The following is a 17503-nucleotide window of genomic DNA, read 5'->3' on the forward strand; positions in this document are numbered from 1 at the left end:
AAGGATAAGGTTCTTATTGGGTTTTGGTAGGGTTACGACCTGAGCAGTTTTCCAGGCTTTTGGGAAGTAGGTTAGGGAAAGGCACTGGTTGTATAGTGTGGTGAGGTAGGTGATTGCGTTGGGAGGCAGGTGTTTCAGGTATGGGACACGGACCTTGTCAGGACCGGGGGATTTATTATTCCCTAAGCGCTTAATGTAGGCACACACAAGTCGATCGGAAACAGGAGTAAACTGTGTATCTGGCCTTCCTTGCCTCAATTGAGCCACTCGTCCGTTTATTATTTCTTCCTGCCTCTCACTCTCGTCATCTTCGATGACGTGAGTACGGAATTGTGACTCTAACGATGTCGCCAGTAATTCTGCTTTGCCCTCGTCGTCATATACTAGCCCATTTGGACCTCGGAGTGGCCTGTCTACCCTGGGAGTAGCCTTCTGCGCTTTTGTGATTTTCCATACTCGGTTTATGTCTTGTTCTGCGTTCCTAAGTTTCTCTTCCCAGCAGAGGCCTCTGTGCTCTATCAGTCTGGGATTCAAGCCGCCTAAGCAAGCGACGATCTGCAGGATCGCGATAGCGTTGCCAGTCCTTCCTCGCGCGCCGCTTTGCGACTATCAGCTCCCAGATATCAGGGGGCAGGTCCCTGGCGCCAGGCTCGGTGGCTAGCCTGGTGCTCGTCTCTCGAGCACAGGTCTGGAGGACGTTCGTGAAATACTCTACTGCTGTATCCACCTCCCTCTCGTTCCGCATTTGCAGAATGTCCTCCAGGTGTTGTCCTACCAGGGTGGTATATTGTTCCCAGTTAGTTTGATACGTTGTGTTTGCCATCCTCCGGATTGTGTCTTCGACATTGGCACATTCCAGCACAACCGGGTTATGGTTTGAGTCCAGCTCGTGATGGACTGTTGGCGCAACCCTCCAAGGCAGACCCCTGCACAGGAAGACATCTAGGATGTCTGGCGCATGTTCGGGGTTGTAGGGGATGTAAGTAGGCTCGTCGGGAGCAATTAGTCCTACTTGGGGATTGCTCCCGATAAACCTCCTCAATCTCCAACCTCCAGAATTTGTAGTGTTGCACCCCCAGTCCACACTTTTGGAGTTCAAGTCCCCTGCTATTATAACTCTATCGCCGATTTCTGTCAAGTGTTGAAGATCCTGCGCGCCGAAGTTGCTGTGTGGTGGTTTATACGCCGATACTACTTTAATTACATGGTTACCGACTTTTAATTCTATGCCGGCCGCCTCGACCGTGGCTAAGTTTGGCACTTCTATTGTCTGGTGACAAATCCTCCGCTTCACAAGGACGGCGACTCCTCCGCCTGCGCGGTCTTGTCTGTCAACCCTATGCACGGAATAGTTTCGCACCTTTAATCGGTCGGCCGGCTTTAGATGCGTTTCCTGTATGCAGGCGGCGGCGGCCGATTTAAATACCCTCCGCCCGCGGCGCGCTCCCTCCGCCGTCCGCGCCCCACGCCACGGTAGCGCGGTGGAACAGATTGCGACGGCGTCTGAGATGACGTCGTTGTGATGGCTCTGTCCGCCGTGGTCGACACAACTAAGCGTTTGCTCGATTTACTCTTGATTAACCCAATCGCTGGTTCCCAAGCCTTGCTAAGATTATAGCCACAGTCACGGTTTATGAGGTAGTCATTGGTGCGAATTTCGATGGCCTCTCTAACAACACTGTCCCAGTATCTCGACGTCTGTACCAGAATCCTCGTGCGGTCGTACTCCATAGCGTGATTTTCCGACAAACAATGTTCAGCGACCGCCGACTTGCTCGGATACATCAGTCAAGTGTGCCTCTGGTGTTCACGGCATCGATCCTCGACGGTACGCATCGTCTGACCATTATACGACTTGCCACATTGACACGGAATCTGGTACACGCCGGCCTTCCTGAAACCGAGGTCATCATTGGCGCTCCCCACCAGTGCACGAGTTTTATTCGGAGGACAAAACACAGTTCCGACCCGGTGTTTCTTCAGAATGCGGGCGATTTTCCCCGAGAGTGCGCCTGTGTATGGAATAAATGCAGTGCCTACCTCCTCCCTCGTGACTTCATTCATCTCAACAGGTTGTGATGCAGTGGTTGGGAGGAGAGCACGTTGGATCTGCCGCTCTGAGTACCCATTTTTTCGAAATACAGCTCTCAGATGTTCCATTTCCTGGGGTAGACTCTCTGTGTCAGAGATAGTGCGCGCCCTATGTATTAGAGTTTTAAGTACCCCATTCCTCTGTGAAGGGTGATGGCAGCTGTCTGCGTGCAAATACAGATCAGTGTGTGGTGTCTTTCGATACACCCTATGACCTAGGGTGCCGTCAGCCCTTCTCCTGACCAAGACGTCAAGGAAAGGTAATTTACCCTCCGTTTCAGTCTCCATAGTGAATTTGATGTTGGGGTGTATGGAGTTTAGATGTGTAAGGAAGTCTCTCGAAGTTCTCCATGTACAAATTCGCTACCACCGGTGAGAGTGGGCTACCCATGGCGACTCCTTCCGTTTGTTCGTAGTATTCTCCATTAAAAAGAAAATACGTGGAAGTGAAGACATGCCTAAAAAGTTCAGTGGTACTCTCGTCAAACCTCTGACCAATCAACTCTAGCGACTCTCGCAGGGGTACCCTCGTCGTTCCGAGAATGTTGTTCCAAATTTTGCTAAGGTTATGCATCACATCGATTCTGCAGCAGCTAAGAGAATCGAGAAACGAGCCAGCCTCGCATTGGTACGTGAGAGAGTGCAATTCACCCGCCGGAGCCTTGAGTTTATCTCACAGGAATTACTCAAATTACATTTGCAACTGGCTACTAAGTTCACTTCTTTTTCCTGGGATTGGATTGATGGTGTCACCTGGGTGTCAGCTGATTCCGCCCATAAGAAGGCTACGGGACGTCAAACAGCTAAGTTCTCACGTCTCCTTGACAAACCATCTCTGCGGGTTCCGTGCAAGACTGTCATCAATTTGAGTGGCATGGTGTTGAGTGATGATGCGGTCTCGGTTTTGCAGAAAGGTCTCAACTTCGCTCCCACCCCCAAGTTCACTCCGGTCGCAGAAATTGTTAGTGCTGTTGAACAGGTTGCAGCTCGACTTCCGCCAGAATCAGCTGAGGAAATACGTCGTGAAACTTGTCGTGCGTTGACGAAATCCAAGCCGATGAAGTCAAATATCAGCAGTAAAGAGAGGGCGGCCATTCGTGATCTGAGGGAACGCTCTGAAATTGTTGTCTTACCGGCTGACAAAGGCAATGCTACAGTTGTTGTCTCCCATAAGGACTACACTGATAAGATGCAGAGCCTGCTAAATGACGATTCCTACCGGAAGATCAGCGTTGACCCTACAAAGAAGGTGAAGAACAAGACGAGGGTACTTCACAAGGACGCAGATTTACGGGAGGGTGACGCTAAGAAATTCTTACCCCAAGGTCCGGTACCGCCAAGACTATATGGACTCCCGAAGGTTCACAAAGAGGGGGTACCATTACGCCCCATTGTCAGCAACATCAGGGCACCTACATATTTGCTGGCCAAATACCTGACGGGAATATTAAGTCCTTATGTGGGTAAATGCCCTCATCACATCCGTAATTCCGTGGATTTTGTTAAGCGCCTTGATAGCTTCAGGTTGGATGAGTCAGATATCATGGTGAGTTTTGACGTCGTTTCCTTGTTTACGAGGGTACCCCTGCGAGAGTCGCTAGAGTTGATTGGTCAGAGGTTTGACGAGAGTACCACTGAACTTTTTAGGCGTGTCTTGACTTCCACGTATTTTCTTTTTAATGGAGAATACTACGAACAAACGGAAGGAGTCGCCATGGGTAGCCCACTCTCACCGGTGGTGGCGAATTTGAACATGGAGAACTTCGAGGAGGAAGCCCTGTCGTCATCCGAATGGAAACCTACTTGCTTTTTCCGTTACGTGGACGACACGTTCGTCATCTGGCCACATGGTATGGATAAACTCCTTGACTTCCTTACACATCTAAACTCCATACACCCCAACATCAAATTCACTATGGAGACTGAAACGGAGGGTAAATTACCTTTCCTTGACGTCTTGGTCAGGAGAAGGGCTGACGGCACCCTAGGTCATAGGGTGTATCGAAAGACACCACACACTGATCTGTATTTGCACGCAGACAGCTGCCATCACCCTTCACAGAGGAATGGGGTACTTAAAACTCTAATACATAGGGCGCGCACTATCTCTGACACAGAGAGTCTACCCCAGGAAATGGAACATCTGAGAGCTGTATTTCGAAAGAATGGGTACTCAGAGTGGCAGATCCAACGTGCTCTCCGCCCAACCACTGCATCACAATCTGTTGAGATGGATGAAGTCACGAGGGAGGAGGTAGGCACTGCATTTATTCCATACACAGGCGCACTCTCGGGAAAAATCGCCCGCATTCTGAAAAAACACCGGGTCGGAACTGTGTTTTGTCCTCCGAATAAAACTCGTGCACTGGTGGGGAGCGCCAATGATGACCTCGGTTTCAGGAAGGCCGGCGTGTACCAGATTCCGTGTCAATGTGGCAAGTCGTATAATGATCAGACGATGCGTACCGTCGAGGATCGATGCCGTGAACACCAGAGGCACACTCGACTGATGTATCCGAGCAAGTCGGCGGTCGCTGAACATTGTTTGTCGGAAAATCACGCTATGGAGTACGACCGCACGAGGATTCTGGTACAGACGTCGAGATACTGGGACAGCGTTGTTAGAGAGGCCATCGAAATTCGCACCAATGACGACCTCATAAACCGTGACTGTGGCTATAATCTTAGCAAGGCTTGGGAACCAGCAATTGGGTTAATCAAGAGTAAATCGAGTAAACGCTTAGTTGTGTCAACCACGGCGGACAGAGCCATCACACCGACGTCATCTCAGACGCCGTCGCAATCTGTTCTACCGCGCTACCGTAGCGTGGGGCGCGGACGGCGGAGGGAGCGCGCCGCGGGCGGAGGGTATTTAAATCGGCCGCCGCCGCGACCAAAACCAGTTCCCACTGAGCAGCCATAGCGTACGGATCTCCGTGCCGGCGCGTTCACAGGAGCTCAGTCCGTGAGTTTACCTGATGATGGCGACATGTTTGATCGCCGAAATATTGTGCCCGTTGGACACTATAGATCGGCAGTACACCCGTGGATATTTTGATGTACATTTATTCTTTGAAGACTCTGTCTTAACAGGAAACAATTTATTGTAGGGTATACAAAAGGCGATGTGTGGTGTTCCACGCTAAATCTCCTGCCTGGACAAACCATGGAATCCGGTGCTATCTTTAAAGAACTCACAAAGACATCACCGCTGTGTAGCTCATAAGCCGGCCGGTGTGGCCGTGCGGTTCTAGGCTAGGGTGACCAAATTATATTCTGTGAAAACCGGGACACATTCACCCGGGTGCCAATGGACACCTCATTACACATGTACCCATGTTTCTTAATTTTAAATATTAATGTTTTGTTGATACATTTTGTTAACCCGATTATTATAACTAATAAGAGGATACAAAAGATTGATATAATCTAGATTATCTGTATAATTAATGACATTTAATAAACGTATACAGTAATAAAGAATTGTATTACGATTTTACAAAATTTTACAGCCGTTCAACTTTTAATCAATTATATTAACATGAGCTTTAATGTTACTGAGCACTTGTAGATGCAATTGACTGTCCTTGGAGAAAAGGGTATTTTTCACTGCCTACAGCCTTCTTGATCATGTCTTTGTTCTTTGAGAAACAGTCATAAAACTCGGCACAATCCATTTTGTAGTTGTACAGGATTTGCAGGATTGCTTCAAGAGAGTCCACCTCCATTCTACCTTGTAACTATTACCAACTGAGAGTAATGCTGAAGACAGTCACAGCTCTTAAAAAAACTCACCCACTTTTCGTGACATTCCAATGGTGTTTTTTTTCATCATTCCACTTGTGAAGACTTTCTTCAACAAAATTTGTCAGTATGCCGAACTGTTCAAAGAGAATGGAATCATCGATTTCAGTCTGTTTACTCTTCAAATAAGAAACTGTCTCTTCAACACTTTCCCATTTTGGCACTCTCTTCAGTAACATCCAATCAAACACCGGCGATGAGTGTAAATGTGAGGCGCTCCACTTGCTGCGATATTCTACACAAGTGTCATAAAACTTGTTAACTTCTTCTCTAAAACTCCTTTCCGCTGCTTCTGATGCTTCTGCTCTTTTAAGGACAGATTTAACATTAAAAGAAATGAACTGCTGTTCTCTCCTCTTAGTACCAGTTTCCAGAGTATTTTTCAAAACATCATTTACCTCTATTACACTTTTCGTGCTTCTCTCAATTTCCTTCATCTCACGCTGAAAAGTGCTAATCTGATTGTGAATGAACCATAAGTAGGCTTCACTTAAAGGGTTACTGAAAAACTGAACCAATATTTTGGGGGCTTTGTCTTCATTTAGGGAAAAATCTTTTAACGGTTCAAACAGGCGGATTACTCTTTCAACTGCTGGAAACAGTGATAACCAGCGAGTTTTCGAGTGACACATTACATTCATAATCACAGAACTCCTTAAGCCTCTCTGTTCTAACAGTATATATGTAAAAGTGTGAGTATACCTTCATGACGATAGTTTCAACATCATAGCTTAAACTGCCAGCATATATCTGCACGCCATTGTGTAAAACATGTGCAGGGCACCCATGCCTTCAATGTTTTCATGCTATGTTGCCTTTAATTTGGTAAATACGTTGTATTTGCCTTGTCTTTTTAAACCACCAAAGTTTGTGTTGGTGTTGTCTCCACAAAATGCCACACATTTATTTTTCTCAAGATCAAACATTTCGATAGTATTCATACAAAATCTTGAAATTTCGTCAGATGTTTCATTAGGTAAGGAACTCACCTTCAAAAGTTTGGTCTGAATTCCCTGATTAATATCGAAAAACTGAACAACAAACGGAAATATTTTAGTGGCCTTATGATTGCTGGCATCAGTGGATATCCCGTAGAAAGAAGACTTTTTGATGTTTTCAAGGCTTTCCTTTATACTCTGGGGAGCAATAACTCCTTTCACTAAGGCTGACACTTTAGTTCTTGCTGAACTAAACTCTTTTGCAATGGAAGAATCATCAAACATAATGCTGTTAAGCTTATTAGTACAATCACTAGATCTATAAATTTGGTTATGTTTCACAGTGTGGTAGGCTAGTGTAAGCTCGGCTGCTCGAACTTTCGTCTCTTCACTTGACTGATGTTTCACAAAATAATTTTGTAGAGTTTTACTGCAGCTCGGTGCACTCTAACTGTTAATGTGTTTCTTTGACCTGATGTAATCAACTATGTCGGAACGTCCACCATAACTTATACTAATAAAACAGTTACATACGGAACACTCTGCTTCGTAATCAAAACGACTTTCTTAATGAAATTCCATTCCTTGGAATAACAGTCACTGAACTTGCAGGTACGTTTCAGCATTGCGTTTCATGGTACTGCAGCAATAATACCACTAATATGAGAAAAACTATTGCAGTTTGTCTGACGAAACATCAACTACTACACTGTTCAGACAATGAGTGTGTGAGTAAGTGGCGCGACAGTCGGACGGTTTCATAGCTCTGTTACAATAATACAACTTACTACTTGTTGGCCAAAGTACCGCTCAAAGTAAATTATTGCCTGAGTGTATCAAAACTGATACTGTGATTATTGGTATGGAACAATGGAGATTTTAGACAAATAAGCTAAAATATATTAATTTCTTGTGTTGTATTTCCTGTAATATAGCTAAATCCGAAAAATTTGAGAAAGTTTCACGAAATGTATTTAAAAACTGAATTCCGGGACTTTTGAACGTCCCGAAACAAATTTTTGGGACACCGGAACACAGGGATGAAAACCGGGACGATCCCGGTTTTCCGGAACGTTTGGTCACCCTATTCTAGGCGCTTCAGTCGGGAACCGCGTAACCGCTACGGTCGCAGGTTCGAATCCTGCCTCGGGCATGGATGTGTGTGATGTCCTTAGGTTGGTTAGGTTTAAGTAGTTGTAAGTTCTATGGGACTGATGACCTTAGCAGTTAAGTCCCATAGTGCTGAGAGCCATTTGAACAACTTGCCCTCCAACATGCGTACAAGCGTGTCAGACATTTTCTGTCCACCCGTATTTTATCGCATAAGCTCTCCCATCGCATATTCCCCTACTCTACGATTTTTCATCATTTTATTAATTTTTTATTAATATCGTGCGTAATTCCCACTCCAGGTCCGTTCCGACTGGAGCGACCTTCAAGTAACCTGACAATGGACAACAATGGACACAGCGGTACTTGGCATACAAATATTTCCATTGTCACAAAATGCCATAAATTAGAAAAGTGAAGTTGCAGACGTATTTCTAGGTCTGTTTGATACAAGTGGTCGTAATTCAAACTACACGGGAAATTTTCATTTAAACGTGTTATCTTACGCCGATACATACGGAGTGAAAGCTGCAGAAACACATTTCACCGTTGATCCTCATTCACTACGGTATTGGCGGGGACAAAAGATAAACTATGGCCGCAAAGGCAAGTTCCAAATCTTTCCATGGGCCTAAGACAGGGAAATATCCAGAAATTGATAATGATGTAGTTGCTTACGTCAGTGAACTTCAGAATATGGTTGCGCTGTCTCTTACGAAATGATTGACAACAAAGCTCGCGAGATAACTGCCACGCTCAACATTGACAGGATTTTAAAGCAAGCATTTTTTGGATGATTCGTTTTATGAGACGGCGAAATCTCAGTCTACTAAGGGGAACATCTTTGAGGCAGCGTTCACTTCGAGAATACACAGATAAGGTAATCGAGTTCCATCGTTACGTAATACAAGTCCGCCAATAATATGACTGTTTGCTCTCCCAGGTTGGTTTGACCAGTATTTTTTGATATGCCGCATAACACAACCGTTGCTCCAGCTGGCTCAAAATATGTCCTTGTAAGAACGACTGGAGCGGAGAAACTAAGATGCACAATGATGTTGTGCATTACAGCAGACGGAAATGAATTTCCACTGTATGCCATCTTTAAAAGGAAGCCATTGTCAAAGGAGACTGCCCCACATGGAATTCAGATGGTTCAAATGGCTCTGACCACTATGCGCCTTAACTTCTGAGGTCATCAGTCGTCTATAACTTAGAACTAATTAAACCTAACTAACCTAAGGACATCACACACATCCATGCGCGAGGCAGGATTCGAACCTGCTCGGCTCCAGACTGTAGCGCCGAGAACCGCACGGCCACTCCGGCCGGCAGGGAATTCACTTAAGAGTTCTGGAAAAGGGCTGGATGACAGCCGATTTGATGGTAGATTGGTTGCAGAAAGTATGAGGAAGGCGACCAGGAGCGTGATTACAAAAGAAGTCCCTTCTTGTCCTAGATTGTTTCCGGGGTCACCTTGCGGAAGAGGTAAAAGAGAAATGAAACGAGTGAAGTTCCACCCTGTCATCATCTTTACACAAATTACTTTAAATATAATGTTTACCTACCTAATATATCGTTTCCTTTCCTTCCTGAATTCCTAGAAGCACCACTCTACTACTCGCATAATTCTCTGCGCAGTGTTTTCAAGAAAATTTTTCGATAAGAACGGGGGGAATTTCGCGATAAAATACAAACCAATAAACTGCGGGGACTGATTCCTGACAGGAAAAGGAAGAAAAACGATCCTGTGAACCTGTGTCCAGAAATAAACGATGTGCGTGCAACAACAAACTGTCCCGGAACATAGTACAGAGCTGCAGCACATTGACTTGACAACAGATGTTCGAAGTGGCTTCCATGCGATGGAACCCACGCATTCACACGTCGCATCATGGATTGCCGCATTCTTTCGCATGTTCCGGCTTCTCTCCGAATAGTTACAGGTGTGAACACGCTGCTGAGATGACTGCACATCAGGAACTGGTTCTGCATACACAACGCCTTTCAGATACGCCCATAGGTAAAAATCCAGGGGGTTTAAGTCCGGTGATGTAGCAGGCCGTGCTACGGGGCCTCCCAGTCCTATCCAACGTGTGGAGCAGATACCGAGGTGTCGGCAAACCATGATGGTGAAGTGGGGTGATGCTCCGTCATGCAGAAGCCACATAACCTGCCGAGGCGTTGTGGAATAACAACTGGTCCAAGTACGTGGTCGCTGAGAATCCCTGCTCACACACTGATTTTGATTCGATGCTCACACACTGATGCTGATTCGATGCTGATGAGAGGCCTCAACCATTCCCCGAGGATTGTCTGTACTCCCCAGATGACGATTATGTAGATTGATAATGCCAGTTGTGCTAAAGGTTGCTTCGTCGGTAGTGAGGATTGATGGTAGAAATACTGTAATTGTGATGGTGGTAGAGGGAAACCCGCTACTGATAATCATTGCACTCGTTGCAGGTGGTAGGTTAGTAGTGGTTGCCACGCAGGGTGCACGTAATTGTACTTTGGCTTACACCATATTGGCGGGCCAGTTACCTGGAGCTTGCACTAGGGTACATCTCGATAACCTATAGAACCTGCTCCTCCAAATCTGGTTTACGCCTCCCTGCACGTTCGTCTGTCTGAAAGACCCATGATCACACAAACGCCCAAAAAGAGCTTAAAATGTTGTGTGATATGGTTGGTGCCTGTAAGGGTACTTGTTTTGGTACACTCGTGGTGCTTCTCGACCATTTCCATCTGCCTGGCCGGACACAAACCATTTTGCTGCTTACAGGACGCTGCGACGATCACACAGTCTGCAGCAAACAAGGAATACATGGCACGTGGTCAGAGGAACTTTCATTCGTCAGCGCCACCTACCGTGGGAACGATGCATTTCAGCACACTTGTTCATAGCTCATTTTTTCCTCCATTTCCAGTCACGAATCCGTCCGTGGAGTTTGGCGGTTTTATTAATGATACTGATGCAATGTTGTTCAGTGGACCGACGTCAGTCACCAACAGGAATAACTGTACTTACATCTTTACACTCTTTATATATATGGTGTAAGTCCAGGTATTGCTGTTGGCGACTACGGTGTACTAACAACATTACATGAGTATTTACGTCATTTGCAGATAAATAATAATTATAGCTGTTACAAGCCGTATATTTTAGGTTGCATAGTATCTCCAAGTACATGTGGCAAGAGCACCCATTAGTGGTTATTTTATCCTGGGCAGCAGGTCGGATGTTGCATGTGGACGTGTGGACGCAAAACGGGTATTGTGTACAGGCGTAGCCCTCTTACTGGTGCAGCTACGACTGTACAAAAAAAAAAAAAAAAAAGAATAGAGCACCAACCCGCTGATGTGTGTACATATTAAGGTAATACATACTGTATAAAAAATCTGCATTTATACCAGTTACACCTTATATATCTCAATGTTGTTGTGGTCTTCAGTCCTGAGACTGGCTTGATGCAGCTCTCCATGCTACTCTATCCTGTGCAACCTTATTCATCACCCAGTACCTACTGCAATCTACATCCTTCTGAATCTGCTTGATGTATTCATCTCTTGGTCTCCCTCTACGATTTTTACCCTCCACGCTGCCCTCTAATACTAAATTGGTGATTCCTTGATGCTTCAGAACATGCCCCACCAACCGTTGTGCCACAAACACCTCTTCTCCCCAATTCTATTCAGTACTTCCTCATTAGTTATGTGATCTACCCATCTAATTTTCACCATTACTCTGTAGCACCACATTTCGAAAGCTTCTATTCTCTTCATGTCTAAACTATTTATTGTCCACTTTTACTTCCACACATGGCTACACTCCATACAAATACTTTCAGAAAAGACTTCCTGACACTTAAATCTATACTCGATGTTAACAAATTTCTCTCCCTCAGAAAGGCTTTCCTTGCCATTGCCAGTCTACATTTAATATCGACTCTACTTAGACCATCATCAGTTATTTTGCTCCCAAAATAGCATAACTCATTTACTACTTTACGTGTCTCATTTCCTAATCTAATTCCCTCAGCATCACCCGACTTAATCCGACTACATTCCATTATCCTCGTTTTGCTTTTGTTGATGTTCATCTTATATCCTCCCTTCAAAACACTATCAATTCCGTTGAACTGCTCTTCCAAGTCCTTTGCTGTCTCTGACAGAATTACAATGTCATCGGCGAACCTCAAAGTTTTTATTTCTTCTCCATGGATTTTAATTCCTACTACAAATTTTTCTTTTGTTTCCTTCACTGGTTGCACAAAATACAGATTGAATAACATCGGGGAGAGGCTACAACCCTGTCTCACTCCCTTCCCAACCACTGCTTCCCTTTCATGTCCCTCGACTCTTATAACTGCCATCTGGTTTCTGTAGAAATTGTAAATAGCCTTTCGCTCCCTGTATTTTACCCCCGCCACCTTCAGAATTTGAAAGAGAATACTCCAGTCAACATTGTCAAAAGCATTCTCTAAGTCTACAAATGCTAGAAATGTAGGTTTGCCTTTCCTTAATCTATTTTCTAAGATAAATCATGGGGTCAGTATTGCATCACGTGTTCCAATATTTTTACGGAATCCAAACTGATCTTCCTCGAGGTCAGCTTCTACCAGTTTTTCCATTCGTCTGTAAAGAATTCGCGTTAGTATTTTGCAGCTGTGACTTATTAAACTGATAGTTCAGTAATTTTCACATCTGTCAACACCTGCTTTCTTTGGGATTGGAATTACTATATTCTTCTTGAAGTCTGAGGGTAATTAGCCTGTCTCATACATCTTGCTCACCAGATGGTAGAGTTTTGTCAGGACTGGCTCTCCCAAGGCTGTCAGTAGTTCTAAGGGAATGTTGTCTACTCCCGGGGCCTTGCTTCGACTCAGGTCTTTCAGTGCTCTGTCATACTCTTCACGCAGAATCGTACCTCCCATTTTACCTTCATGTACATCCTCATCCATTTCCATAATATTGTCCTCAAGAACGTCGCCCTTGTATAGACCCTCTATATACTCCTTCCATCTTTCTGCTTTCCCTTCTTTGCTTAGAACTGCGTTTTCATCTGAGCTCTCTTTTCTCCAAAGGTCTCATTAATTTTCCTGTAGGCAGTATCTGTCCTACCCCCAGTGAGATCAGCCTCTACATCCTTACATTTGTCCTCTAGCCATGTCTTCTTAGCCATCTTGCACTTCCCAATATGAGAAAAGATAGTCAGTGGCATCGTGAAAAATTGTTTGGCGTTGTCTATGTAACCATGATGGTACCCAGGTGTGCACCTCTTGGTCCGAAGCAAAATAACGGACACGAATATCTTTCTTCAGGGCTCCAAAAGTATGAAATCACAGGGGCAGCAATCGGGACTGTATGAGGAATGTGTAAGAGTTCCCAGCGAAATTTCTGCTGCGGAGTCGAAACAACCTATGCAACATTGGGGTTATGCGGCTACACTCTCAAAAATTAATTATCACGTGAACTGGTGTTTTAAACCTAAACTCGAATATCTTCTTCCACTGTCGGTGTACACGCATTGTGGCTGGACTGTAATGGCAGAAAAGATAATGAACATTGTGGAAAAAAGAATCGCCTCGCGACCGCGTTTGTAATATTGCTTGTTGCAGGACCGTCACACGTCGGCGTGGTTCCTGTACGTGTACGGCGGCACAGCGTTGGGCCTCTGGCTGGACATGATCAGCGTCAGCTACGTCGCCGTCGTCACCTTCAGCTTCATCATCTTCAACCCAGGTGAGTCCACTACGCCACTGGGGCCACTAAATTGCGCCAACCCTTGTGGACTGCTGTTCGAATTCGTTGAGTAAACAATATAAATGCAGCGTATTGCTCAGTCAGTCTCAAAACCATCTAGACGATCCTGTTGAATATCATCGTAACGACAGGGAGTAGGAACGGTAAATGAGTTGCTGTAAGACCGCAAGGAATCCCACAATCGTCCAATACTCACTGCTCATATGTCTTCTTGGATTTTTCTACCTTCTCGCGATTCACAACATCTTTATTGTAAGGTTATTCGTTTACTATTTGTTGAAAATTGCCATAACTGTATCTCACTGATATCGAAGCTGTATGGAATAGCTACATTAATCTAGTCAGAATCCAGACTGAGATTCGCTGGAAGAGGTTCGCTTGAAAAGCGAACAGATTGACGGTAGACAGGCAACGGGGTTAGGGGAAGGTGGGAGGAAGAGAGCGAGAGGCATGGAAGGAGCTAGAGAAAGGAAGAGAGAAGAAGAGGAAGAGAAAAAGAACTGAGAGATACACTACGTGTTTCGTAAACAGTTTATTCAATCAGCGATTTCACGTTACGCAAATGTTCAACAAATAATAAACAAAGACCCTTACAATTAAGATGTCGGTAACCGCGAGACGGTAGTTAAATCCAATAAGATATATTACTTCTTCCTACATACACCTTGCGCAATTACCACGATTGGTAGTGATCGCAAGAATGCCAAATCACAGGGTCACAGCAGACCAAATTGCTGATGGCACTGCAGAGTGCGTAGGCTTATTGTTGTGTTTACTTCAAGCCCTCTCTTATGTTAACAAGAGTTGTATAGGCATGAATCTTTTTGCATTAAAGTTTAACTAAAATATTATAAATAGAAGTGCAGGGATGATCACAAATATATCTATGGTCATTTGGAATAACAATACTGACTAGGACGTATAATGTTAGCAGTACTTCTACTGCTAAACTGGTGTGCAGGCCTTAAGGTTGAAAGTAACTTCGGGTTGATGTGTCATTGTCAAATACCACTGCTCGATGAAACGTGGACCACGCATAGAAAGAAATGGTACAGTGTTGTACAGACGGTAAATGAATGAAATAAATCTAGGGACGAACCGAAATGACACTATTATTATTGAAAGACAATAATTACACTGGTCATCGCAAATTATGGTGGTCCCTAGATATAACAAAAGGGAGGATATGGCTCTTAATAGGGTGTCTCATCACTACGAACAGCAAAGCATGCTCTGCAACCGCTCCCATACTGGCCGCAACATTGATAAGCAGTTTTCGCGGCTCGCGGTGGGAGGTTCCATCCCTCCATCAGCGCTGTTCACAACCGATGCTGCATGAAGTTGTTGCCAACTGGCCGTTATTCGCCCCCCCCTCCCCACCTTCGACATAACCACTAGAGTAACAGTCTGCAGTGTCCACCAGGGACCAGATGTCAGTCATTTAGCAGTTAGTCGCATTGCAAAAGCGTGTATCCAGAGTAGAACAGGCATTCTGGTGGCTCTTTGACGTGAGATGGTAAAGAGCTCCTTTTGAGACGCCTACTCAAGTAAGAGAAACAGCACACTCAGCCTAATGTACAATATACAGTAACTGTCAAATATTTCATCATAGTTGAACCAGAGATTAAAAATTAGAACTATGTCGTACACTAAAATACCTCACACATAGATGGTATGGATACGTTGGTGCCTGACATCAGAAAACTATCAGTTAAATGAAGAGTTAAGGTGCCTAGGATAAAGGCTAACTCACCATGACTCTCGACAGCTAAATACCACTGTCATACATAAATTAATAGGGCGATCACAGAGTTATCAGATACACAGCTAAGACGTAGTAACACTTCTTACTGATATCTTCAACACAATTGATCTCAATTACTGTAACATTACTTCAGTTGACAGATTGAACCAAAAGTACTCTTTCATTCAGGAGTGAAATATTTGCGCACTACAGGCTGTAAATGTACAGCATTAATCTATATTTGACTGAAATATTTATCTGTCGATTTTTGGAATAATTTTTTTGTCTGGTAAGGACAATACCAGTTTTGAATGGCGGTAGTCGCCCGCATTCTGCACTGAGACAATCGAAGAGTAGGTAATGAGACGATGAACGAGTATGTTGATCGCCAGTCAAAGTCATTAAAATTGGCTGATAGCAATAGAAAATAATAAATGTGTTTAATCAGGAGTCTTAAGTCAGCGAGGACTTTAGTCCTGGTCACATAATGACTGTGACTGCAAGTGAAGCAAGGAAATGTTCTATTTCAACAGCACATTTACAATTAATTACTGGCAATTCTTTGTACTACACTTAATATAGTACATAGCCGTCAGATAGCATAGTGATTCGAAGGCACTAATTTAGGAATTAAAGACATCTGGTCACATTAGAGAGTAATTGTTGAGATGAAACATCAAATCACCCCCTTCTGCTGTTGTTGCCATATAGGTGAGATGACAAAAATCATCCGATACCTCTCAGTATTGCGTCGGACCTCTTTTTTCCCGGCGTAGTGCAGCAACTTGAGATGGCATCGACTCAACAAGTCGTTGGAAGTACCTTGCAGAAAAACTGAACCATGCTGCCTTTATAGCCGTCCATAGCTGCGTAAGTGCGCCGGTGCAGGAGTTTTTGTGCACGAACTGACCTCTGGAATATCGAGTTATCTAGGTGGCCAAATCATTCGCTCGAACTGTCCAGAATGTTCTTCAAACCAATCGCGAGCAACTGCGGCCCGGTGACACGGCACATTTTCATTCGAATTGTTGTTTGGGAACATAAAGTCCGTGAATGGCTGCGAATGCTCTCCAACAGCCGAACAAAACCACTTCTAGTCAATGACAGGTTCAGCTGGACTGGAGGAACCAGTCCATTCCATGTCAACAAATGGTTCAAATGGCTCTGAGCACTATGGGACTTAACTTCTAAGGTCATCAGTCCCTTAGAACATAGAACTACTTAAACCTAACTAACCTAAGGACATCACACACATCCTTGCCCCAGGCAGGATTCGAACCTGCGACCGTAGTGGTCGCGTGGTTCCAGAGTGTAGCGTCTAGAACCGCTCGGTCACGCGGGCCGGCCCATGTAAACACAGCCCACATCATTATAGAGCAACCAGCAACTTACACAGCGTCACAATCGAGCCCAACCATCAGCTCTTATCAACTGAAATCTGGACTTATCTGACCAGGCCTCGGTTTTCTGGCCGTCTGGGGAACAACCTAAATACTCACAAGCCCAGGAGAGGCACTGCGGGCGATATCGTGCTGTTACCAAAGGCACTCGCATTAGTCTTCTGTTGCCATAACCCATTAAAGCCAAATTTCGCCATAGTGTCCTAATGGATACGTTCGTCGTACATCCCACGTTGATTTCTGTGGCCACTTCACGCTTGGTTGCTGCTCTGTAAGCATTGACAACTCTACGCAAACGCTACTGCTCTCGATCGTTAAGCGAAGGCTGTCGGCCACTGCGTTGTCAGTGCTCTGAGGTAGTTCCTGCAGTTTGGTATTGCCGACAAACTCTTGACACTGTTGATGTCAGAATACTGAATTTCCTAACGATATCCGAAATTCAGTGTCCCACACGTCTAGGTCGAGCTACCACTCCGCTTTCAAAGTCACTTAATTCCCGTCTTGCGGCCATAATCAGGTCGGAAACTTTTCACGTGAATCACTTCAGTACAAATGACAGCTCCGCAAATGCAACCGCTTCCCTACTTTTTATGTCTTGTGTAAGGAATACTACCGCCATGTGAATACGTGCATATCGCTATCCTATAGCT

At 44.8% G+C, this 17503-nt stretch overlaps 1 protein-coding gene across 1 annotated transcript in view; it reads left to right on the forward strand.

Moving 5' to 3' along the window:
• The window catches only part of LOC126334985 (ATP-binding cassette sub-family C member 4-like), a 378851-nt gene that overhangs the window by 301215 nt on the left and 60133 nt on the right, over positions 1-17503 (forward strand). The window contains exon 18 of the mRNA XM_049997794.1: positions 13565-13688. Within this exon, the coding sequence (XP_049853751.1) occupies positions 13565-13688 (124 nt within the window). The remainder of the gene's footprint in view (positions 1-13564; positions 13689-17503) is intronic.

The sequence above is a fragment of the Schistocerca gregaria genome, chromosome 2, assembly GCF_023897955.1.
Source record: "Schistocerca gregaria isolate iqSchGreg1 chromosome 2, iqSchGreg1.2, whole genome shotgun sequence".
Taxonomy (NCBI): domain Eukaryota; kingdom Metazoa; phylum Arthropoda; class Insecta; order Orthoptera; family Acrididae; genus Schistocerca; species Schistocerca gregaria.